The sequence below is a fragment of the Diabrotica virgifera genome, chromosome 9, assembly GCF_917563875.1.
Source record: "Diabrotica virgifera virgifera chromosome 9, PGI_DIABVI_V3a".
Classification (NCBI taxonomy): Eukaryota; Metazoa; Arthropoda; class Insecta; order Coleoptera; family Chrysomelidae; genus Diabrotica; species Diabrotica virgifera.
In genome coordinates, this window is record NC_065451.1 from 174004057 (window position 1) to 174031197 (window position 27141).

Here is a 27141-nt window from a genome sequence, read left to right on the forward strand (position 1 = left end):
ACAAAGTTGAAATTTCTTTTATCTGAGTTCATGAGAGTGCTCTCGCGTCACAACACCTCCCTTCCCCCATTAAATTCTAGGAAAATAAATTTTTTTAAAAATAAAAAGAAAGTTTGTAATTTTAAAATAGAATTATTTATTTAGAAAATATAATTATTATATTCTAAATAAAATCATTTTAATTTAGGTAACTCCTTATTTGTGATGCCTTTACCCTTCCTTATTTGTGATTGTCTACCCCTTCAAATTTTGTGCACTGAAAGGAAGTAGTGCCTGACTTACAAAACATAGAAATAATTTTGTCTACGCTTTTTTTAAACCTATCTATCTGCAAAACAAATAAAATTGTATAAAAATATTGTAGAGATAAAAAAATCAAATATCTACATTGAGAAAAAAATATAACCGTAACTTGGCAATGTAACAAATTTGTTACAAATGTTTGAAAACGTTTTTTGATAGTTCAATAAATAAAAAATCAACTAAAACGTACACGCTCTATTTATAGGATAATTGAACAATATAAAAAAATCACCAAAATAATAAAAAACACACTATTTTTTATAAAAAATTAAAAGTTTGTAAAAAGAGTGGAGAACCTTCTCGAAAATGCAACAGGTGGCAGATGGCATCAATTAGAAGTTATCAGAAATCGGTATTAATAAAAATATAAGTTAACTATTGCCATCTATGGATAGTTTTATGTTATTAGTACAAAATATGAGTAACAAAATGCACCTCAAGTCTCCTAGAACTCACCTAGGATCTAAAATGAAAATGTTACAAATTTGTTACATTGTCAAGAAGAGGTTACTTCTTATAATGGGAAATAAGCCACAATTTTATTAAAAAAATGATTTTATTAACGTTTCGAAGCCCAAATAGGGTTTCGTTGTCAAAATACAAAATACTACTCAATGTAAAATGGTTATTTATTAAAAATGGCCTATTTCCCATTATAAGTAATTTATTATAAAAATGCCACAAGAGAATAGCTTCAGAACAACGTCAAGAAGAGGGTTAAAGCCGTACCACAATACAAGTTACTCCGACTATACATCATTCTAATGTAAAAAAAATCCATATTTGTTTCAAATTGCCGACACCAAATATCATTTTGATTATTCTAAATAATATGATAAGCAAATAAATCTTCCGTGATAAAAAATAATAAGCAAATTTTCACAAAACAAAATTCATTAAAAATTTAATGAACGTTGAAAAGTTAATAACCTTTAAATTAGTTAATGTCTGCCTTGTAATATTTGAGTGATGCATTTAAATTAGTAATACCGTAGTAATTCATTTTGTTGTAATCATTTAACGGGCATTATTAGCTCTTTAATTCACTAACCACTCAACATATTCGCCTTTTCTTTCAATATAGGTAATTATTCTATCACGAAAGTTTTTCAATACCAAAAAGGGGTAGTTCCCTGGATTGGCTGTATACCTTATAGTTAAACAAACTGGAACATGAAGTAAAAACCACTTCTATGTAAAAGGTATATTTAATAAAAATTTTTAGAATCCCAATTGATTCAATAAAATGAGTTCATCAGAACGTTTTCAAACCTATCGGTCCATCATCAGTGATCTAAAATCAAATAAGTAATCCCACTATTAAAATTAAAAAGATGGTTGAAATTGTGAGAGTTAAAACTTATTAACTTTGTGTTAACTTTGACTTTATCCTAACTCCAATCTATATAAAAATTTTTAAATTTTCACCTACATCCAAACAATAATTTCCCTACTACCTATACAACCATCAATACACATGCTGTGGACATATAAATTTCTTGATATAATAATATCCCTTTTCAAAATTTAAAACTTCTTCTATAACACCACTTATTTAATTTTATTTCTGTTATTACTACTAATCAGCTCACTTTATCATATTGTAATTTTTTGATCAGGTTAATTTTATTTGATACAGTCAATTTGTAGTTACCTACAGTTAAAATAATTTTATTTTGTAAAACACATTATCTTTTAATTTTAAACAACAATAGATTTAATTAACAGACAATTTCAGATATTAAAAGCTTTAACATATCTTCTTCTGGATCATGACTTTGTTTTTAAAATTCCTACAAAATCGACTATCTTCTTCCTTAACTGTCAATGTCACATCAAGCATTTCCTTACATAGCTTTGACACTTAGTAGTCATCGTTGACCGAAGATGGTTGATTGGGTCCTCGGGTAGAGTTTCACCATGTTCCCAGAGGTTTAATCCTTTAACATCGGCGTTTAGCCATTTTAAATTTATTTCAACATAATGTAGATTTATTTATAATCACAACCATTGTTTGGTTCTGGGGCTATTTTGCAAGTATTCAAGTAAGTAATCATAACCACATTTTTTAACTCTCACAATTTCAACCATCTTTTTAATTTTAATAGTGGGATTACTTATTTGATTTTAGATCACTGATGATGGACCGATAGGTTTGAAAACGTTCTGATGAACTCATTTTATTGAATCCATTGGGATTCTAAAAATTTTTATTAAATATACCTTTTACATAGAAGTGGTTTTTACTTCATGTTCCAGTTTGTTTTTCAATACCCTTATAACCATACCCAGAGTAGGTACTACTCTGCACACATTCTATAATGAATCTTTCCAAATGAGCATTGTGTGCAAATGGCTTTTGAAGATATGTACATCTTTTCCTGTCGGTAACCCCACGAGGAAAAATCGAGTGGCGTCAAATCTGGAGACCGAGGAGGCCAAAAATGTCAGAAACCCGTGATATAACTCTTCCATTAAATCGATTTTCAAGGTGTTTCCTTACCTTATCTTACTGTTACAGACTTAATACTTATAGTCTAGTAAAATAAAATTTCACTACATGTAAAACAAAATGTAAATTCGTACAGGTTGAAACAAATTTTATATCAAAGTTTAGGTGGGTACAAAAGATATTTTCAAGAAAGTATCCAAATCACACAAGGGGATCATTCTTTTAATAATTAAAAAGGGGTCATTTTTGCTAAAAAAATTACTTTTTTAACTGCTGAGGTCATTCAATTACTAATGAAGGTCTATAGGATTATTTTCTGCAAAGTTGAAGGGTTAATCTTTCACATATAACTTACTAAATTAAATTTGACCCCCTATTTATTTAAATAATTATACATGAAACTTTAAAAACAAATTTGCAAAAAATTATTTTTAGCGTTTTAAATAAGCACTATAAAATATCTTATTTTACAGAAGAAGTTGCACTATGTTATCAGTATTAGTAAAAAAAATTAGTCCAAAAATATTTAATATTTTTTGAGATATTGAATTTGTTTATTAAATGTTACTCTATTTTCAATTGCAAAAACGCGGTTGTTGCCAAAGAAATATTCACCTGTATTAAATCTTATTAGTTTTATTTTTATGTATATTTTCGATAAATGTATTGATAAATTCAAATTTCAATTAAACTTCCCCCTAAAATGACATTTGAAAATTATTCAAATTTGTTTATAATTTGTTTTTTTAATAACGTCACGGGGATTAAATATTTTGAAATGCCGTTTCGATAATTGGGTTTCTGTGAATTTTTCACTAATTAACAAATTTTTTTGTCTTTTTTTCCTCTTCTTTTTTTTTTCTTGGAGTTATATTACTACGGGCCCTTTTAGGGTTAAGTTTCATTAAGAATGTCGAATCTCTAAGTTATAGATTCTAGACCTAAAAATATTAAGATTGGTCTAAAATCACTTAAATAAAATGTGGCTGGTTACTGAGTTACAGGGTGTTTAATTTAAAAATTAAAAATTATTTTTACCAAGTACTTTCAAACTATTTGACGCATCCTTATCATACTTGTCAGAAAGTGTGGGTACTATACAGTCTACTAAATTGTGACAAATAAAAGTTTCTAGCTACTACCAGAGGCATACTACAACATAGTTAATGGTTGACCCTTTCCAAATTCTACGCCACTGAGGGAATTACTATTTTAGCGAAATTTTTCGATTCTCCAATACTTTATATGTAAATAATATACTCTTTATTGGTAACGATTAAGTCATTAGTTTTCGAGATATTGGACGTTAAAAATGAAACGGCATAGTTATTTTGATTCATTCATTCATTCATTTTAAACTTCCAATATCTCTCAAACTGATGACTTTATCGATACCAATAAAGTTATTTACATACAAAGTATTGGAGAATCGAAAAATTTCGTTAAAATAGTAATTCACTCAGTGGCGTAGAATTTGGGAAGGGTCAATCATTCACTATCCCCTGTCGTACGCCTCTGGCACTAGCTAGAAACGTTTATTAATCACAATTTAGTAGGGTGTATAATAGCCACACTTTCTGCCAAGTATGATAAGGATACGTTAAATAGTTTTTCGTACTTCCGGGCCTAAAGTGACAACTTCACTCCCTTGTGACAGGTACTAAAGTGTCACATTTAATCCCTCCGGGATTAAATATTGACGAAACTCCCGGAACGATTAAATCACAAACAAACGAATTTAAGGGATATTTTATTGAAAAATATAATTAATTAGAATGGTAATTAACGTTAATATTCAAATTAATATTGTGACAGTTCGTCATATTGACCAGTCTTTCCTGGGTTAATGCAGCAGGTAACTGACGAGTAACAGATAGGTCCTTTTCATACTTATATCAATATCTTCTCTAATGTTAATAACCGATTTCAGCATTGAGTAATGTGCCCAGAGAGTTGAGGCACAAACCGCTTTTGATTTATCATCGAAGTAGACTAACAGCGCATTTTCAGTAGGTTGTCTCACATTTTTTAAGCGGCACCACTTTTTAAAAGCATCGTACTGCTGCTCGTATAGTTTTCTAGATTTCGGTGGTAACAATTCTTCACCTACTTCGGCTGCTCTTTTATCAATATCAGATACACCTTCTTCACTCATGATACCAATAATTATCAATAACAATGTTTCTTTACAATGACACTAGTAATGACAATGTTTCTAAATTATAACTGTCACAACGCAATGTTACTATGGTAACTTATTTTAAAGACAGTTTATTAAATGAGTTGAAGAGAGAAAAAACTGATTGAAATTATTGAAATAATTAATAAAATCATACCGGAAGTACGAAAAGTATCGTATATACCTTGCGACTGAAGTACATTTAATCCTTCAGGTAAATTATGGCCCTCCCTGCGGTCGGGCCATAAACTTTACCTTCAGGATTAAATGTACTACTTCAGTCCCGCGGTATATAATGTACTATTTCGTACTTCCGGGCCTAAAGTGACAACTTCACTCCCTTGTGACAGGTACTAAAGTGTCACATTTAATCCCTCCGGGATTAAATATTGACGAAACTCCCGGAACGATTAAATCACAAACAAACGAATTTAAGGGATATTTTATTGAAAAATATAATTAATTAGAATGGTAATTAACGTTAATATTCAAATTAATATTGTGACAGTTCGTCATATTGACCAGTCTTTCCTGGGTTAATGCAGCAGGTAACTGACGAGTTTACCTTAAGCATTAAATATTTATCATCCGGAGCCTCCCGTAAGAACTGATCTACCTGCTCAGACGTGAGAATTCTTGACTTCTTTGGCTTAAATCCCTCATTTCTTCTCTTCAAAAAAGCTAATAATTTTGGAAATTTACTTATATCAATATCTTCTCTAATGTTAATAACCGATTTCAGCATTGAGTAATGTGCCCAGAGAGTTGAGGCACAAACCGCTTTTGATTTATCATCGAAGTAGACTAACAGCGCATTTTCAGTAGGTTGTCTCACATTTTTTAAGCGGCACCACTTTTTAAAAGCATCGTACTGCTGCTCGTATAGTTTTCTAGATTTCGGTGGTAACAATTCTTCACCTACTTCGGCTGCTCTTTTATCAATATCAGATACACCTTCTTCACTCATGATACCAATAATTATCAATAACAATGTTTCTTTACAATGACACTAGTAATGACAATGTTTCTAAATTATAACTGTCACAACGCAATGTTACTATGGTAACTTATTTTAAAGACAGTTTATTAAATGAGTTAAAGAGAGAAAAAACTGATTGAAATTATTGAAATAATTAATAAAATCATACCGGAAGTACGAAAAGTATCGTATATACCTTGCGACTGAAGTACATTTAATCCTTCAGGTAAATTATGGCCCTCCCTGCGGTCGGGCCATAAACTTTACCTTCAGGATTAAATGTACTACTTCAGTTCCGCGGTATATAATGTACTATTAAAGTACTTGGTAGCAATAATTTTTAAATTTTTAAATAAAACACCCCGTAACTCAGTAAGTAGCCACATTTTATTTAAGAGATTTTAGTTAAATCTTAATATTTTTAGGTCTACAATCTAGATCTCATAGACTCGACATTCTTAATAAAATTTAACCCTAAAAGGGCCCGTAGTAATATAACTCCAAGGAAAAAAAGAAGAAGAAAAAACGACAAAAAAATTGTGTTAATTAGTAAAAAATTCCCAGGAACCCAGTTATCGAAACGGCATTTTAAAATACTTAATCCCCGCGACGTTATTAAAAAAAACAAATTATAAACAAATTTGTATAATTTTCAAATGCCATTTTAGGGGGGAGTTTAATTGAAATTTGAATGTATCCATACAATTATCGACAATATACATAAAAATAAAAATAATGAGATCTTAAGCAGGTGAATATTTCTTTGGCAACAACCGCGTTTTTGCAATTGAAAATATAGTAACATTTAATAAACAACTTCAATATCTCAAAAAATATTAAATATTTTTTTGACCAATTTTTTTTTGCTTAATACTGGTAACATAGCGCAACTTAGTCTGTAAAATAAGATATTTTATAGTGCTTATTTAAAACGCTAAAAATAATTATTTGCGAATTTTTTTTTAAGATTTATATACAATTATTTAAATAAACAGGGGGTCAAATTTAATTTAGTAAGTCTTATGTGAAAGATTTACCCTTCAGCTTTGTAAAAAAAAATCCCATAGACCTTCATTGATAAGTGAATTACCTCAGCAGTTAAAAAAGTATTTTTTTTGCAAAAATGACCCCTTTTTAATTATTTAAACAATGATCCCCTTGTATGATTTGGATACTTTCTTGAAAATTTTTTTTGTACCCACCTAAACTTTGATATAAAATTTGTTTTAACCTGTACGAATTTACATTTTGACTTTTTTTATTTTATTAGGCTATTATTTCACCTCTAAACTCTAATGCGAACTTTCAGCAATGCGGCAAAAGAGTGTCGGCAGTACGACAGAGACACTATACTCTATACTATCAAAAACGAAGGTACAATATTGTGATTACAATCATTATTACACTCATAGGGGCTCTTAATGTTGCCAAGTCAGTCAATTTCGATTTCTTGTTAAAGATAATCTATTTTTAGTAATTCCACTGTGACACAAACTCTAGGCATGGAATAAAAAAATTTATTTGAAGAAAGTGTATTTTTTTTTGTTCTTCTTAATGGCGGTACAGACTCGTTTTTTTAACATTCTATTTAATTATAGAGTAATTTCCACATACTAACATATTTCTCAAATTGGGCTATGTATCGCTATCCTTTACTATATTACGAATATGTGTGCCAAATATTTCGACACAATATTCAAAACTAAATCTGCAATCTTGGAACGAGTTTTCCGCACGCTGATGTTGCCTCTTCACTAATTGAAAGGTTGAGGTGACCTGTTTCAATATTCATTAGATTTTTAATGAATTTTGTTTTGTTCAGATTTGTATGTATGTTGTCATATTTGTAATAAATAAAAATAATATTTGGTATCGGTAATTTGAATTATAAGGATGTAATAATTTCTTATTAAAACATAGTTTTTAATTCCAAACAACTTTTCATAATAACAATTTTCGATATGTGAAATATGGAAGTACTTTACTCTTGAGCCAAATTCATATTTTTTGACGTAAGTTAAGTACCTCTTATAAGATTGATAAAACTTGAACAATGCCACCTTCTCCTTTAAGATTTCTTCCGGTATTACGTCAACACTAGAAAATGTGATTTTTTCGATACATAATAGGTATATTATTATAGAATATTTACGACAAAAAAGTGTAGAATATTTTATTATTGAAACTATGTATATCTCTTTTTCCGTTTTACTTAAAATCTGATACATTTCATTTGTTCAATCGAAATACTTTGAGAAGCTGTAAACTATTTTTTACTCAAATTCAAAATAAATTTTCATTGACATTAAGACATGAAACATTCTATTGTTTAATCAGTCTACAAATACATACTTGACAGGTGCTGTGTACTTAGATTTTTTACAAAATATGTTGCCGAATCTACTAGCCAATGTAGCTGCACGAGGGATGTACTTTACTACGCACATTTCTCTTCATCTTCATTGACATTAAGACATGAAACATTTGACAAAATGATTCTTGTAACATCATTAGACGTGATCCCTTTACTTTTTGTTGAGTGAAACCAAATTTATATTAATCCGGGAGCAGTCGCGCCGTTAGAAAAAATCTAACATTTTATCCTATTTCGTGATAACTTGATGAACAATTTTGCCACATAACTTCCACTCGTAAGTGCCTCGAGGAAGGGTGTATTTAGTAATGCTTAGGTTTATTTTTTTTCTTCATCTTCTTTTTGTGGAATGTATGGTTTGCTGAGAACCAATTAGCTTTAATAATTGTTAGAAATAATATTTCTAACATAACAAGTATACAAAAATATTATAAAATAAAAATTTGCTGTAAATTCGTATTGTTAGACAAAATCTAATGCGCGACCGATTACGTGACAGAAAAGAGCGCGACTGTTTCCGGGTTAATATTGACATATTACCCAGTACAGTGCGTCCATAAAGTAACGCATAAATTCATTATTTCGTAAACCGGTAACTTCAAGGAAAAATGCCGAAACAGGTCGATTTTTATTTTTAATTTACGACTTTTTGGCATATAAATTATACTAGTGACGTCATCCATCTGGGCTTGATAACGTAATCGATGATTTTTTTTAAATGGGAATAGGGGTCATGTGATAGCTCATTTGAAAGGGTATTCAATTCTCTATTCACTAATATAAACATTAACATAATGATTTATACAGGGTTTTCAAAAAAATGTTTTTTAATTAAATTAATTGAGGAAAAAATAAGAATGTATGTAATTTATTTAATACAAAATACGTTTTACTGTTGTCATAAAACAGAAAAAATGTTTATTTGACAAATAAACAGTGATTTTCGCTTAAACGAAATGTTTAAAGTGCCAAGAGGCAGGTGGGTTGGAGCTTTAACATTGGATTTAAGGGAAATAAGCCACAATTTTACTAAAAAATGAATTTATTTTAATAAATTCATTTTTTAGTAAAATTGTGGCTTATTTCCCATAAAAAATACGTAATTATAAAAATGTCACAAGGAAATAGCTTCAGAACAACATTGGATTTAAGCGAAAATCAATATTTATTTGTCAAAGAAACATGTTTTCCTGTTTTCTGACAACAGTAAAACGTATTTTGAATTAAATAAATTACATACATTCTTCTTTTTGTTTCAATTAATGTAATTAAAAAAATGTTTTGAACACACTGTATAAATAATTATGTTATTATTTATATTAATGAATAGATACTTGAATACCCTTTCAAATTGGTAGTCGCATGACCCCTATTCTCATTAAAAAAAACGTCGATTACGTCATCAAGATCAGATGGATGACGTCACTAGTATGATGTATAAGCCAAAAAATCGTAAATTAAAAATAAAAATCGACCTGTTTCGGGATTTTTCCTTAAAGTCTCCGGTTTACGAAATAATGAATTTATGCTTTACTTTATGTACGCACTGTATAACAAAAAAATTAACGTATGGAAGAAACTATTCCTTATAACATGAAAATTTTGAACGTTGAGATTCTTTTTGAGAGGAACACTACTGTGGGTTATACACTCCAAGCGGTATAGGAATAGACTTTAGCTGCGCGCAAATCGGAGAAGGAATGCAGAATTCATTTGTCGCCCTCATTACTGAGTTGCCTTGCCACTTACCTAACATAACGGTACCTATGACGATAGTACCTACAAATAATATTGACTGACTTCTTTTGAAAAAATATTTCAAAGAGCACACCCGACAATTATTTTTGAATAGAATTGAAAGTGACATCTTCATTTCTTATTCCAACATAATTTTTTAGTGCTGCACAGAATGTTGGTGCTTAAACCATTTAAGTATTATGATAAGGTACATTGTCCGTTACGATGACACTGTTGGAAGACAGATTACTTAACAATTTTTCTTCCAATCACTTTGTGTAGTTGACAAAATATCATGGTAATCACCCGATTTAGTTTGTGACTTAACTCACATAAGATCCACTGATAAAACCTGCTTAGTTTCCTGTACCCACAATCATTAAACGTTGGCCCTTGAATAAGGGTTTTTTAAGCCCACTGTTTGTTCCATCAGCTCAACTATTACTGCCACTATGGCTTGAAAGTAAATACGTTTCATCAGTAAACACAATAAATCTTTTCGTTTCTAAATTGTTTAATCTGTCTTAAATACTGTAATCGTAGACGTTTTATTTCACGTTTTTCTATCAAAAGTTTTCGATTTATTTTCTGTTTTTTTCCAACGAACCCGAGAATCCTAATATCCAAACACATACTTTCTTTGCCTCCTTTATAATAAAATTCTTCAACAAATCTCTTATGCATTTTATTTACACTAGTCTCTTGTTTTTCAATTATTTCAAAAATAACAATTTGCCGACGTAACAGACCTTGTTCAAGTGTATGATGGTTGTGTCCCTATTATCACCTCCTAGCCCTGAGAAATTGTTGCATATGCTTGAGCAGTTTAGACCACTCTATATACACAAACAGTTACCTACGGATTCATTCGTATTTGCAAGTACACACTATGAGGGAAAGTAATGTCCAGGAACTGAAGCTTTTCACCTCGCAATTCTTACAGAATGGATCGATTTGCTTGCAAATTTGAGAACAAGTAGTGGATAGTGCAAGGATCAAAATCTATATGATGCCGAAAGGCGCTGGGGTGGTTGCCACCCCATCTGGGGGTGGAAATTTTTTATTATATTTTTACCGCAAAAGTTGATAAAAATATTCATTTTAAGCAAATAATGTTCCATACATTATTTTTTTGATAAAATTAATAGTTTTCGATTTATTCGCTATCGAAAGTGTTAGTTTTATATCGAAAAAATCAATGTTTTTCGATATTATACTGATTTACGATTCACTAATTTTTGCCGTAGAAAAAATGATTTCAAATTAAGTTCTTGGGAATTAAATAACCTACAATTTCATATTTAAACATTTTTTCGTATCTCTGATGCTAATCTTTGTATTCTGAAGAAAATGGCATTTTTTACCAAACTACAAAAATTTGTTATTCCCTTTTAACTCCAATTTTTTAAAAACTAATAATTCTAAGCCAGTCAAACTTTTGGAATCTATTGTATTAATATCAGATTAATAATAAATAAATAAAGAAGTATGAATAAGGTCAATGACTAAAAACACCGCCAACTTACATTAGTATGCTTCCAATTGGATTTCTCCTTTTTTTTTCAAAAAAAAAAATATATTGATTTTTTAACCGTAACTTTTTTATTTTTTATCCTAGAAAGTTTGGTAAAAATAAGTTTTTAGACTTTTACAAGGTCTATAAGGCTATTAATATTAAATCCTTTTAAAATCCTCAGTCGCAAAAAGAGGTGACTTTGAAAGGGTTGGTAAAGGTGGTTTTTGCATGTTATTACAAGTTTAAATTGTCAATAGCTCACTCAATTTTAGCTGTAGAAAAATTTTTTGCAAACCACGTTCTTGGCAATTAAATAAGCTACAATTTTATATTTAAATATTTTTTCGTATCTCTGTTGCTAATCTTTCTATTCTGAAGAAAATTGCATTTTTTACCAAACTCCAAAAATTCGTTATTCGCTTTAAACTCCATTTTTTTTTAAACATCATTCTAAGCCGGTCAAACATCTAGAACCTATTAACTGTACATAAATAAAGAAGACCAAATAAGGTCAATGACTAATTTTAATTAGGGTGGTAAGTAGGGGGAAGTTTCCGATCACTTTTTCGCTGAAAAAAATGGGGACTGACATTATTTTTATTATTTTTATGTCACTTAATTTTTGAGTTAGAGACTATTTTTTTATTTCTGGAGATAGACATTTTTAAATACTTTAAATTAGTTTGAACAATATATCCTCGAAAAATGCATAGTTTTCCCGTCTTTTGACTTTGAAACTACAATATTTAGCATTTGACGAAGAAGAGCTAACATATAATAAAGTATAGCTCGATTACTATTGGTATTAAAGAAAATTAAAAAAAACCGTTTTGTTTCTTTTTTCAAAAGGTACATTTTTGTTAAGCAAAGTTGTTTAGGTAAAACGAAAACTTTTTGAGTTATTAGCAGAAAACTGACACTTTCGATAGCGAATAAAACGAAAACTATTAATTTTATCAAAAAAATGTATAAAACGTTTTTTGCTTAGAATTAATGTTTTTACCAACTTTTGTGGTCAAAATAAAATAAAAAATTTTCACCCCCGAGATGGGATGGCAACCACCCCCATGGTAAAAGCCCCTTTCGGCATCATATAGATTTTGATCCTTGAACTATCCACTACTTATTCTCAAATTTTCAAGCAAATCGATCCTTTCTGTAAAAATTGTGAGGTTTTGTCCCATTTTAAGCTTCATTACTTGACTAACTGTTGTAATTTGTGTCAGGTGTTTGTTAATCTTCTTCCAACCCCTCTCGAGCGGATTCTTCTTCTCATTCAGCCACTGCTGTACCTGGTAGTAGGTTCTGAACGAATGTTGACTGGAAGCTCCTGAAGTCGGGGGTAGTGCAGCTAAATTGAGCAAAGAAATATATATATATATATATATATATATATATATATATATATATATATATATATATATATATATATATATATATATATATATATGTTACACTTGAAGTTTCCGCGGGAGCTATATGTGCTTTCTGTTGTTTTCCGGGTTTGACTCCGCGTTGAATAATTTTGGTTTTGATAAAAACCATTATTTTGACGACGTTTCGGCAAGATCTCACTTGCCATTGTCAAGTCAGGTAGTTCCGCTTCTCGCTGCTGCTAGCAGCGGCGTTTATATATATATATATATATATATATATATATATATATATATATATATGAAAAATAGATAATTTCATTTCAGTTAGATTCGAACCCCACCGGTGCCCCGACTAGTTTCGACTCATGTCAAGTCGTCATCAGGAGACACTAGGTAGGTATTCGAAGCTAACTGATTTGCCGCTATTCCTTGGTAAATTTATAAACTAAATCCACCAGAGTATACTTAGTACGACCTCTATATGTGAAAAGAGAAAATAATTATTCTCTTGGTAGCCCGGCGAATAGCAAAATCAAGCTTTATAACAATAAAGCTATGAAAGGATTGAAAGCTTGATTTTGCTATTCGCCGGGCTACCAAGAGAATAATTATTTTCTCTTTTCACATATAGAGGTCGTACTAAGTATACTCTGGTGGATTTAGTTTATAAATTTACCAAGGAATAGCGGCAAATCAGTTAGCTTCGAATACCTACCTAGTGTCTCCTGATGACGACTTGACATGAGTCGAAACTAGTCGGGGCACCGGTGGGGTTCGAATCTAACTGAAATGAAATTATCTATTTTTCATTTTACTGTATTCTCCAGTAAGAGACGAATTGGTTAGCCCAAACGGTGTTTGCATAATGTATTGTCGGAAAAAGGATTCCGTTACATCGCCTTTCATAGCTTTATTGTTATAAAGCTTGATTTTGCTATTCGCCGGGCTACCAAGAGAATAATTATTTTCTCTTTTCACATATAGAGGTCGTACTAAGTATACTCTGGTGGATTTAGTTTATAAATTTACCAAGGAATAGCGGCAAATCAGTTAGCTTCGAATACCTACCTAGTGTCTCCTGATGACGACTTGACATGAGTCGAAACTAGTCGGGGCACCGGTGGGGTTCGAATCTAACTGAAATGAAATTATCTATTTTTCATTTTACTGTATTCTCCAGTAAGAGACGAATTGGTTAGCCCAAACGGTGTTTGCATAATGTATTGTCGGAAAAAGGATTCCGTTACATCGCCTTTCATAGCTTTATTGTTATAAAGCTTGATTTTGCTATTCGCCGGGCTACCAAGAGAATAATTATTTTCTCTTTTCACATATAGAGGTCGTACTAAGTATACTCTGGTGGATTTAGTTTATAAATTTACCAAGGAATAGCGGCAAATCAGTTAGCTTCGAATACCTACCTAGTGTCTCCTGATGACGACTTGACATGAGTCGAAACTAGTCGGGGCACCGGTGGGGTTCGAATCTAACTGAAATGAAATTATCTACTTTTCATTTTACTGTATTCTCCAGTAAGAGACGAATTGGTTAGCCCAAACGGTGTTTGCATAATGTATTGTCGGAAAAAGGATTCCGTTACATCGCCTTTCATAGCTTTATTGTTATAAAGCTTGATTTTGCTATTCGCCGGGCTACCAAGAGAATAATTATTTTCTCTTTTCACATATAGAGGTCGTACTAAGTATACTCTGGTGGATTTAGTTTATAAATTTACCAAGGAATAGCGGCAAATCAGTTAGCTTCGAATACCTACCTAGTGTCTCCTGATGACGACTTGACATGAGTCGAAACTAGTCGGGGCACCGGTGGGGTTCGAATCTAACTGAAATGAAATTATCTATTTTTCATTTTACTGTATTCTCCAGTAAGAGACGAATTGGTTAGCCCAAACGGTGTTTGCATAATGTATTGTCGGAAAAAGGATTCCGTTACATCCCCTTTCATAGCTTTATTGTTATAAAGCTTGATTTTGATATTCGCCGGGCTACCAAGAGAATAATTATTTTCTCTTTTCACATATAGAGGTCGTACTAAGTATACTCTGGTGGATTTAGTTTATAAATTTACCAAGGAATAGCGGCAAATCAGTTAGCTTCGAATACCTACCTAGTGTCTCCTGATGACGACTTGACATGAGTCGAAACTAGTCGGGGCACCGGTGGGGTTCGAATCTAACTGAAATGAAATTATCTATTTTTCATTTTACTGTATTCTCCAGTAAGAGACGAATTGGTTAGCCCAAACGGTGTTTGCATAATGTATTGTCGGAAAAAGGATTCCGTTACATCGCCTTTCATAGCTTTATTGTTATAAAGCTTGATTTTGCTATTCGCCGGGCTACCAAGAGAATAATTATTTTCTCTTTTCACATATAGAGGTCGTACTAAGTATACTCTGGTGGATTTAGTTTATAAATTTACCAAGGAATAGCGGCAAATCAGTTAGCTTCGAATACCTACCTAGTGTCTCCTGATGACGACTTGACATGAGTCGAAACTAGTCGGGGCACCGGTGGGGTTCGAATCTAACTGAAATGAAATTATCTATTTTTCATTTTACTGTATTCTCCAGTAAGAGACGAATTGGTTAGCCCAAACGGTGTTTGCATAATGTATTGTCGGAAAAAGGATTCCGTTACATCGCCTTTCATAGCTTTATTGTTATAAAGCTTGATTTTGCTATTCGCCGGGCTACCAAGAGAATAATTATTTTCTCTTTTCACATATATATATATATATATATATATATATAAAGTAATTAGGTAATATTGACTGATAATAATATTGACTGGTAATAACACAGAATTTTACTTATCCTGCCCCTAAAAAATAAATGACTGCAACCCCAAAACAAAACTATAATCTATATATATATATATATATATATATAAAATATATATATATATTTTCCCCTTCTTATTAATATACGTCAGCTTTACCCGATGCCTGATGAACTGTGCAACCACATCTTTGCAAGTGCACTGTAAGAGGTGAAATAAGACCCATTTTGTTGTTAGTTTTAGCTAAAAGTTCACTTTGGTTTATATTTACATGGATTGAGTTTCCAACTTTTACTTCAATGCTAGATCGTGCTCTGCGTAGGTGTTCTTCATCTTTTGTATTTCCTTGCTGGTATCCATCAAAAACAACATGATAGCCCTGTGTTGTGTATATCATCCTGTATTGGACAACAATAATATGATTGCACAATATGGATGTTTAATACAGGCTATTAGTTATTTGTGTTCACCTTTAATTTACTGAAAAATCTGAAAATTACAATATTGTCTACATGTACACATTGTACAGTTGTACACCCTCTGTAACTTTGGAATCGTTTGTTTTAGAAGAATTACACATACGACCTTTTTTGTTTCAAATTTAATGTAGAACATTTTTGTATAGAACATTGTTCACGATAAACGGCATAGTTTTGGAAATATTGACGAAAAACGTAAAAAACTACTAATTTATCGACTCCTTCCTCCCCTCCCCCCAAAACCAACGCTCTAAATGGTATAACTTACTGAACAATATGTGGACCATATAGAACAGTTTGTGTTGGAGTGGAGCTTTTACTTTGAATGCCTGGGTTAAGCCTTTCTTTGACCAATTTTACCATACTATGTGTGTCATAAGAAAAAATTGTCTTACTGCAATGAGTTCTTTCTTTCCAGGTAAATCAGCGCTGGACGCAATCGGCCTAGTGTTAGCTGTAGCTCTTCCGTATTAGAAACATAAATCCGTACTTCCTCGAGAACATGATGCAATATTCTAGGAAATTCGTTAAATTTTAAGACTGACTGCCGTCCACGAATCGACGTGGCCTAATATTATTTTTTTATCGAATAATTTTAAGATTATTTAAAATGATCGGCCCCTCTTCGCAAATCAGCAAACTCCTACTGACCCTGCTGATCTTGGTGATATTTTTTTATTTGTATATGGACTTCAACCTTTACATAAGAATACAGAAGTATCCGCTAAGTAACGATAGAAGCAATGCGAGCGTGGAGACTTACGAAGACGTGACATGGGTAAGCTGTCATATCAATCCTCTATGCGAAGTTACTGTCAAAGCTGTGCTACTAGATCATACGAATTATTACCTCTTCGCGCCTTTGGTGCAGGTCGTCGATGACATACTAAAGATAAGTGAAACCAAATGGATAACGCCTAACTCGATTAGTTTTTTCCATATACTCGTCGCTGTTCTTAGTGCTAAGTGCGTTTCTAGTAATAGTTTAGCGTATAGAAGAATCGGGGTGGTGTTGTTCGAAATAAGAACGTGGCTAGATGACCTCGATGGTCACGTGGCGAGAGTGAGGAAACACATAAAAGGTGAACGTTCGGAAATAGGTACGGCGGGTTACTACATCGATGGTATCTGCGACGCCATCGGTTGCACGGCCTTAATCATCGGGATATTCGTGTTTCTCAAAAACAATCCTCCTCGAAGAGGATACATCCAGTTGCCTACCACGGTAGACAGCAAAGAGACCAACATAGTTCATAGTTTAAAAGTTACTACGAAGAAAGTTGTGAGGAAAGTTTGTTGTTTCGCCTTGCAGCTCATCATTAGTTCCACGGCGTGGAACAGGTACATAGCGTTGTACCAAGACATGCTAGAAAACCCGGATGCATCGCCTGATGACAAAGTCAAGCAGCAAGAAGTCTTCAGGAGTTCTTTCTTCTTCCTCATGGCGTGGTTGTGGAGGGTGATTAACGTCCACAATCTGATGCACGTGTTGTTGCTTTCGATATTTTGTGATAAGTTGTGGGAGTTTCTAAGAAATATACAGTACGTTGGTTATGGTATATTATTGTCTGTTATCTGTGTGACTGAGATCAATATTATTGATGTTAAAAATTTTATTTTTCACAAGCTGAACGGTACTGATACATTATGAGATTATGATGTATTTTAGAATAGGAGCTTTATTCCAGGGAAATAAGCAAGAAATAGACCATGTTCGGGACACTGAGTTATCCAGGTATTTGGCAACTTTTTTAATTATTGTAAATCTATAGGAAGAAAACCTATGTGTTTAGTGCCTAGAGCCAATTGTTAAATTCTTTTCTTAGTGTGGCCTGGTATGGTGGTACGGGGGTTGCAACCCCCGTTGATGGGGTTGATTAAGTTGAAACACTAATTACCGGAATATATTTATTTAAGTCACCATGTACGACAGTTGGTGTAAGGGATGCATAACGTATGCAATTACTTGACCAATTTCTATCATACATTAATTCACTTCATAGTAATATTGAGTTTACAATAGAAACAGAACAGAATAATTCCATAAACTTTCTAGATGTAACGATTACCAGACTACACAACAAACATGAGTTCTCCGTATATCATAAACCTACCCATACTGACACAACTATACACAATTCATCATCCCATCCTACACAACACAAATTAGCAGCCTACCATAGCGTGATACATAGACTGACAGAAATTCCCATGACAAAAAATACCTTCGAGATAGAACTAAACATCATTAAACAAATAGCAGTAAACAACGGCTATAACGAACAAACAGTTAACAAAATTTTAGATCAAAAACTCCATAAGAAAGCTCTGAAATTAGTGTATTCACCACCACAGAAAGAACCGAGTACCTTCTGCTCTCTCACATATACTGGCAAGATAACAACCAAAATAGCCAGATACATAAAAAAGAAAGGCATAATACCAGCTTTCAGAACTAACAACAACTTAAGCAAATATATTAAGAACAATAAAAGCCGAAAGAGAAAGCAACTACAGAGTGGTGTGTACAAACTAACTTGTGGTGACTGTCCGAAAACGTACATCGGTCAAACTGGCAGAACTTTTGACAAACGGATAGCATTACACAAAAGGGCTTTCAACAATAGAAAAACAGACACTTCTAACGCACTTCACCTTCTAGATCATAATCATTCTTTCAATGAAGAGTTTCAAATTCTGCATATCCAAAATAAAGGCCTTAAGCTATCTTTTTTAGAATCTATGGAAATTAATAAACTGAAAAATACAGATATAATTCTGAATGACCAACTCGAGACAAACAGCTCCCCACTCCTCAACCTCTTCAGTTAGAGACTTAAAAAGGCAAACACATTGTAAATTATATCACTTGAGAAAGGCACTCTGCCGAAACAGCTGTAGTCACATAGTTGTAAATAATAAATTTTGTGGAAGTATAGAAAACAAAAGTTTTTAGTGTTTTATTGTGAGATAAAATTAATAATAGCTGTGAATTAAAAAAAAAACTGGCTAACTTTGGCCCAAATTGACCTAGGCCAAAATTTTTGTTCGTAAATTGGTGTTAAAATGCCAGATTTGCGAATATTTAAACATATTTTTTATGGACAATATTTTCCAAGTTATTCTAAAGTTTTATAAGCTAGAAAATTTTAAAAATTTGGTATTACAATTTTTGACTATAATAAGTAATTTTTTATTCTTTTTTAATACATATTGATAGTATAAGTCTTCTACTTTCACTTGGCATCCGCAGAATTGTCCTATCTTAGTACTAAAAAATAGGTCTCTGGGATAAACAAATACAATAACATTTAAACTAATTAATGGATCGGTCTCAAATTTTGAGGGTTTGTTTGTGCCCCAATACACAAATTTGGGTAGAATGGCAAAGTTATACTTTAGTTTTAATGAAAGTTATTAGCAAATAACAATTTTCACTTATTCTGCAGTTTGTGAAGCAACAAATTGACTTTTCAACTTTCAAAAATCGGTGTTTTGAAGCCTTTTCAACGTTTCAAAGAATCGAAAAAATCGCGTTCTTTGTACTAAATTGTTAATAATTAAAAAATGGCTCCGAACTCCGAGGCAGGAAAGAAAAAGGTTTTCCTCCTCCGGGTTTACATTAACTAAAAAAGTTGTCAGATACCTGGATAATTCAGTGTCCTGAGAAAATCCTTATTTCCCTGGACTATTTATTCAATGAAGGACATGAGATTTAATTATATTTATTTTAATTTAATTATATTTTGTACATAGTTAATTGTTATTAATTAAACGGTGCGTATTTCAAAATGTATAGATAACTCGTAAAACGTTTTAAAATATATCCACAACTATGAAATTGGTCTAGGGACAAGCTAAGTCACTGTGGCCTTTTCAATTCTTATGCTTTTCAAATAAAATTTGTTGCTTGTGATGCACACCGGAATATGTTTTTGAATCGCGGAGTAATTTACAAAAGAGAAGGGGAACAGCTGTTGAACATTTCTCACTACGCTCAAGCGCGCTGGCGCGAAGCTGCTGCACAGCGAGTCGAAAGTGAGAATATTCAATATGCTGTATTTAAGGCAGTTTTGTTTCGATCAATCTGAAATTTTTAGAAAGTATTCTTATAAGTTATGTACTTTCATGTAAAATAATAAAAAAATCGAAAAATTCAAAATTTTTAAACCGCTCTTCCTCCCTTAACAAATTTTGTTTGATGAAAGTACATGAATTAAGCTTTAAAAGGAGACTTTCGAAAGTTCATAGAAGCCGTGTTACCATCGAAAAAGCTTCGAATAGTACTTATTTCGCAACCATTTTGCATTAATGTTACAATATTTCTAGTTCTAATCATTGGATTAAAGTTTAATAAACCCCATTTTGTTTGTTTTTTAAGGAACAAATTTTATTTGAAATTTTTTTTATCTCTTTTAGTTTACGATCTAGAGCCTTGTAGACAATTAAATTGTTTGTAACAATTTTTTGACCACTCACATCGAAATAGACCTAAAAAGAGATTAAAATAGCCACGGTAATCTAGCTCACCCCTAGACTATATTTAGTCCATGTGGTGAGACCGCTCCCGTCTGAAAAATTTCTGATTCGGTTTCTTTGTGAATTCCTATTCAAAAATATCTCCTTGAAACAAATCTGAAGGGTGCCGGGCGGAATTTTTGGACAGAAATTGTTTAAACAATTTTTTTAAACAAATACAAAAGATTACCTTTTTTGACTCGAAGAATATTTTTTAGATTTGTTCGGTCATTCTAAACAAGAAAGGTATCTTGTGATTTTTCTCAAAAATTGATAGTTTTCGAGTTACAGGCGATTTAAAATCTGAAAAATGCGAAAATACGCATTTTCAAGGCTTAAAAACTCATATTTAAATTAATATTTTTGAGGTTGCCAAGTACTTGAATTGTAGTTTAAACATTCATTTTCAAGATTCTGCAGACTGATCGGGTCTAACTTCAATTTACACCGTTGTTTTTTAATTGTTATTATGCGTGCCCATCCGATTTTCCGGTGCGGCGAGCACTATTTCCCAAAAATTTTCTATTTTTCTCCGAAAAATATACTTTTTATATTTTTCGGGATATTCTAAATAAAATAGGTTTCTTGTCATTTTTCTCAAAAGTTAATAGTTTTAAAGTTATAAGCGATTTAAAGCGCATTTTCGGATTTTAAATGGCTTATAACTTTAAAACTATTAACTTTTGAGAAAAATGACAAGAGCCCTATTTTATTTAGAATGTCCCGAAAAATCTAAAAAATATATTTTTCGGAGGAAAATCGGAGATTTTTGGAAAAAGTGCGGGCCCGGCAAAAAAAATCGGATGGACACGCATAATTAACAATTAAATAACAACGGTGTAAATTGAAGTTAGACCCGATCAGTCTGCAGAATCTTGAAAATGAATGTTTAAACTACAATTCAAGTACTTGGCAACCTCAAAAATACTAATTTTAAATGAGTTTTTAAGCCTTGAAAATGCATATTTTCGCATTTTCAGATTTTAAATCGCCCATAACTCGAAAACTATCAACTTCTGAGAAAAATCACAAGATACCTTTATTGTTTAGAATGACTCAGAAAACCTAAAAAAATATTCTTCGGGTCAAAACAGATGATCTTTTGTATTTGTTTAAAAATATTGTTTAAACAATTTCTGCCCAAAAATTCCGCCCGGCACCCTTCAGATTTGTTTAAAGGGGACATTTTTGAATAGGAATCCACAAAGAAATCGAATCAAAATTTTTTTCAGACGGGAGTGGTCTCACTACCTGGACTAATTATAACTCTTATAATTTTGTATTATGGCTTCGTATTTTTGTGGATTTATTTAATGAACAAGTGATCTTTCTTATCTACGTAGAAATATTTCTTATACAAGGTGTTTCAGAAAAAGGTAAAACCGTCTCTATGGTAGGTAAAAGTTGAAAAATAATTGGGGTTTGTTTAGTAAAAATGTTTGTAACGCCATCCGTTTTTACTATACAGGACGTTGACGACCAAAAAATTTTACACATTTTTTATGATTTTCCGAAACTACTGGCAACATTGTAATGTAATTTGGTGGGTTTCAAGAAGTAGTTATTGTGCATTTTTGACATACAAATAAGAATTTTATATTCATCATTGGCGCGCGTATGGGTAATGGTTACATTTATTAAAAACAATAGTACGCCACTGAGATCTTTCAATTTAAAATCATTTTTGAATTTTTCATTCAATTTGTGACAAAAAAACCTTCTTCCCTTTTTTCATATGACGCGCCGTTTTCATGTAAAAAATAAAATATCTTAACGATTCAAAAGTATTCTGAGTTTCTACAGGGTGTTTAAAAAAATAGTAACAAGATAGGTAAAAAAATAATAAATAGATAATATAATATAATAGATAAAAAAATAATTTGGTTTTGGTTAGTAAAAATATTTTGTAACGCCAACCGTTTTTAAGTACAGGACGTTGAAGAAGAAAAAAATTTACCCATTTTTTACGATTTTACGAATATACATTCATATAGAAACTTAATTAAAATACTTTGGAACGGCGCGTCATATAAAAAGGGAAGATACATTTTTTGTCATAAATTGAACGAGGAATTAAAAAATGATGTCTAATTTGAAATATCTCAGTGGTGTACTATTTTTTTTCTTTAAATAAATTGTGACCGTTACCCGTATGCGCGCCAATGATACATATAAAATTCTTATTTGTATGTCAAAAAATGCACAATAACTTCTTCTTAAAACCCGCCACATTTCATTACAATGTTGTCTAGTTTCGGCAAAATCATAAAAGATGTTCTGAAGCTATATCCTTGTGGCATTTTTGTAATCAACTATTCTAAATTGGAAATAAGCCACAATTTAAGTAAAAAAATGATTTCATTAACGTTTCGACGTCCAAATCGGATGTCGTTGTCAAAATACAAAATATTAAGGTATTAGATCAATATTTTGTATTTTGACAACTACATCCGATTTGGACATCGAAACGTCAATAAAATCTTTTTTTTTACTTAAATTGTGGCTTATTTCCCATTTAGAATAGTTGTTAATAAAAGATGTGTAAAAATGTTTGTTCTTCAACACCCTATATCTTGAAAACGGATGGCTCATCAATGGCTGATCAAAAACTTTTTACTAAGCAAACCCCAATTATTTTTCAGTTTTGACCTATCCTAGAGACGGTGTTACCTTTTTATGAAACACCCTGTATATACGGCATGCACCTTCCTTCGTGTGAAAGACAAATACTTTTTCAAGAAATTGCAACGTGTATGTATTTATTAAAGCTACTAGTTAAATCATAAACTATTACTAGAAATTTTTGATAACGTATTTATCTCTATTAATAATGTAACAGCTACGGCCTCACTATTATCAAATTAATACACTTAGGTCCGGTCTCATTAACAACAAATAAATCAATAAATAGTTATTCGTCGAATAAAATTTATTAGACGTTTATATTTTTATTTTGTTTCAATATAATTGTGATAATATTTAAAGTTAAACTGACGAATTTACTTTCTTATAACTATTTACAGCGAGATTATCTTGCCAATTTACTCGAAGAGTAAATATTTATTTAATAAATAAATAAAATAAGTCTTGTTTGACGTTAGTAAAATTGAGAAATGTCAGTATGTCAGTCAGTATTGAAAATGTCAGTTCGATTAACTTTAATTTATTCATAAAATAGACTACTATTTGTCGTTGGTGAAACCGGCCATTAACCGCAAAAGTTTTGAACCACTAAATATTATGCTCATTTTAATAGTTGATTTTTCTTGAACCGATTAACGGATTCCGCTATTTTTTTATTATTGTAGATTTTTTCTTTGGTATTGTTACACAGCTTTAAAATCGATTTACAACAACATATTGTTTACAATATTTTTAATACAATGACAACTATAAACTTCAAAAATTCAAATACAACTGTTCCAGACTTAAATAGGTACACATTTCGGAATTTTTCGATGACATCTTGAATATTCGAGAAGTTAACTTACTCTTTCCCGTCAAGAAACTTTTTCTATGTAGGACCAATCTCACGAAACTGTCGTAACACTGCTCCTTCTTTTATAGTTATTCGCCTCGATTAACTGGTCTATCAGGGACTGGTGGAAGCCAACAGGGTGGATCAGTTCCCTGATATGAGGCTAATCTCTCCATATGAACTAAATATAAATGTGTCGTATAAATAATAAGAACGTGGTATTATAAAAATAATTATTTTTCAAATCAAAATGTCAATTTTAAAAACAAAAGAAAACTTCCAACGCGGGGAATCGAACCCGACTCGCCTGGTGAAAACCAGGAGCTAGGTATTTTAGGCCATGATGGATGTAAGTCACGGAGATAAATATTTGACATATTAGTTGTAGGGTTTTTCCATCTAGTTTCATATTTTATCTTTTTTTGCCTAAAAGCCCCGGTTTTGGGTCAGCTGACACATCATTTGTTAATAAGCTTTGGAACACCTGACTAAATAAACAAAAAACAGCCGTGCTAAAATGCTCCGTTCAAATGTGGCACTACCTCCCGGGCTATAAGTCTCCCATTCAATTAAATACAAACGCTCAGCTAGCCCAAAGTGAAAGTATTCCTTTGTATCCGTTTGGATACAGGTGGCCTAAGTGATCAAAGTTATTTGTATCTAGATGTAAATGATGCAACTGGCGTTTAACGTGTTAAAATATCATGACAGCGTCCGCACGGTCCCATAACGCACCCTTGATCTTTACTGATTTTCGACGGATCTCCCCAGACGTGTCTGTGCTACCACGGACGAAGTTTTCTCACGGTGCGTGGTGCGAGCTGGTCTGTGTCCGTCCGCGAAATTGTCGATCTTGGGAAGACGTTGTTACTACGGACCAGCACAGACGCGTCTGTGCTACCACGGACGATACACTTCCCACGGTGCGTGGTGCGAGCTAGTCCGTGTTCGTCCGCGATATTGCCGATCGTGAGAAGCCGCTATTATGTTGCACTGTGCATATCGCTCACCTGGTCGACGAATAACTATTAAGCGTCAATCCAAACTGATTATAGAAGCAAATGGGTATCAGTTTACAATCCGACAAGCCAGAGTTGGCGCGTGACCTTGCGCGAAAATACACAGCGAGAAATAAACAATAGGAGAAGGTCAGCCGCCAGTTCTCGCTTGTCGGATTGTACGTCGTTTCTTTCTATTTTAAAATTTTGTTAACTGTTGTTATGTAGGTACTTTTCACTATTAATTTAGTATATTTTCAGTTAAAACACATGTTGAAGAATAAAACTGTTTATTTTCATTGTTTTTAAAGTAATCAGAGAAAATAAAAATACAAAATGTTCACAAAACATAAAACTACAACATTATTTCAATGTTTTTCCACTTTTGTACCTTGTCCTCCATACAGGGTGTCTCAAACTTAACATAAACATTTCCTTTCTTCCACCCGGGACTAGCCAAAAAGATAGGTTTGAATAAACCTTTGTCCAACAGTGTAAATGCCAAAGAGAAAATCTAAAACAATAATAAAAAAAATAGCGGACTCCGTTATTCTTTTTACAATAAATATATATATATATATATATATATATATATATATATATATATATATATATATATATATATATATATATAGTCTTTTAAGTCCCTTTTACTTTTCAGTGTCGGGACTAATGTCTATTCACGTGTGCACAAACTTTGACCATTGTTTTCTATCCTGCGCCAGTCTGCTTGCTTCTGCTACGGTTTTCCCTTTCTTTTGGATAATCTTCGCAATTGTTGTATCCCAGTTTTCTGATGGTCTTCCTCTGTTTCTTTTTTTCTGAATTCTTGCTTCCCATACTTTCCTTACTGGTATGTTTCTTCTCATTCTTTTCATGTGACCCCACCAACTCAGCTGTTTTTCTTCGATGTATTCTAGGAGTGGTTTAGTTTTGAGCTCCGCTCGTATATCTATATTTCTTAGTCTGTCTCTTTTTGATACTCCTTTTACTCGTCTTAGGTATTTCATTTCCAGTGCCTGGATCTTACTCTTCATACTTCTTGTTAATACCCAAGACTCGCACCCGTATGTAAGTACTGGTCTGTATATCGTGTTGAAGACAGTTATTTTGGTTTTTCTGGATATTTCTTTTTTGTTTAAAAATTTGTTGTTAATTGCGTGGAATATTTTAGACGTTTTGTCAAATAAACGTTTTTGAACAAAACGTCAAAACGTCTTTTACAATAAATTCAACTATCTAAATAAGCATCATATGTGGTGCAAAACTTTTGCGGATAAGTTTATTTGAAAATTCGCATATACCTACTACAGTTCCAAGATGTGATTACTCATTTAATATGAAATATTTACTATTTTTAAATGTGTGTTTATCTTTGCCAAATACTAAGTACTAAGATAATATGAGGTAATATAAGAGATTAATAAAAATAATCTTTTGGATCATATTACAATTTTAATTCAAATAACATAAACCAAATAATCACAAAACTGTTCCTCTATATGCATACTTAGGTAGCTTTCGAACACTTTGAGACCTGTTTAACGTTAAATTTTTACTCTGTGTTAATATTTTAGGTACTCTCTTTATTCCATGTTTAAAAAAGTGGTACTTTTATGTACTGTATAGTATGTAGGCGGTACTGTATAGGTACCAGCGCGAAGCTTCATACTATTTTTGTAGTAATTGTATTAATTATTTATTATTTTATAGATTTGTTTTATAGATTTTTTGTAAATTTTAATAAAATTGAAACAGTCTACATGTTGTATGGCGGACTCCCCTTGTCGCGTAACTGGACTCTTCCAACTGTTTACTGTGACTGCTAACCACGATCTGCTATTACGTGTTGCTTTTTACTATTTCCGTCAGGCTCGCCTCGGTATTTTACTATAAAGAAAAATTAATAAAACGCCAGTATAGAAGCTCCGCGTTAAAACTGAAATCTGATG

At 32.0% G+C, this 27141-nt stretch overlaps 2 protein-coding genes across 5 annotated transcripts in view; both read left to right on the forward strand.

The window, feature by feature from the left end:
• LOC126891936 (ceramide phosphoethanolamine synthase) overlaps nucleotides 1-26951 on the forward strand; it is a 30183-nt gene extending 3232 nt beyond the window's left edge. Inside the window, exon 2 of the mRNA XM_050661284.1 lies at nucleotides 16614-26951. Coding sequence (XP_050517241.1) covers nucleotides 16806-17846 — 1041 coding nt within the window. The 5' untranslated portion in view covers nucleotides 16614-16805 and the 3' untranslated portion in view covers nucleotides 17847-26951. The remainder of the gene's footprint in view (nucleotides 1-16613) is intronic.
• The window catches only part of LOC126891928 (probable ATP-dependent RNA helicase DHX35), a 396116-nt gene that overhangs the window by 87006 nt on the left and 281969 nt on the right, over nucleotides 1-27141 (forward strand). The window lies entirely within an intron of this gene.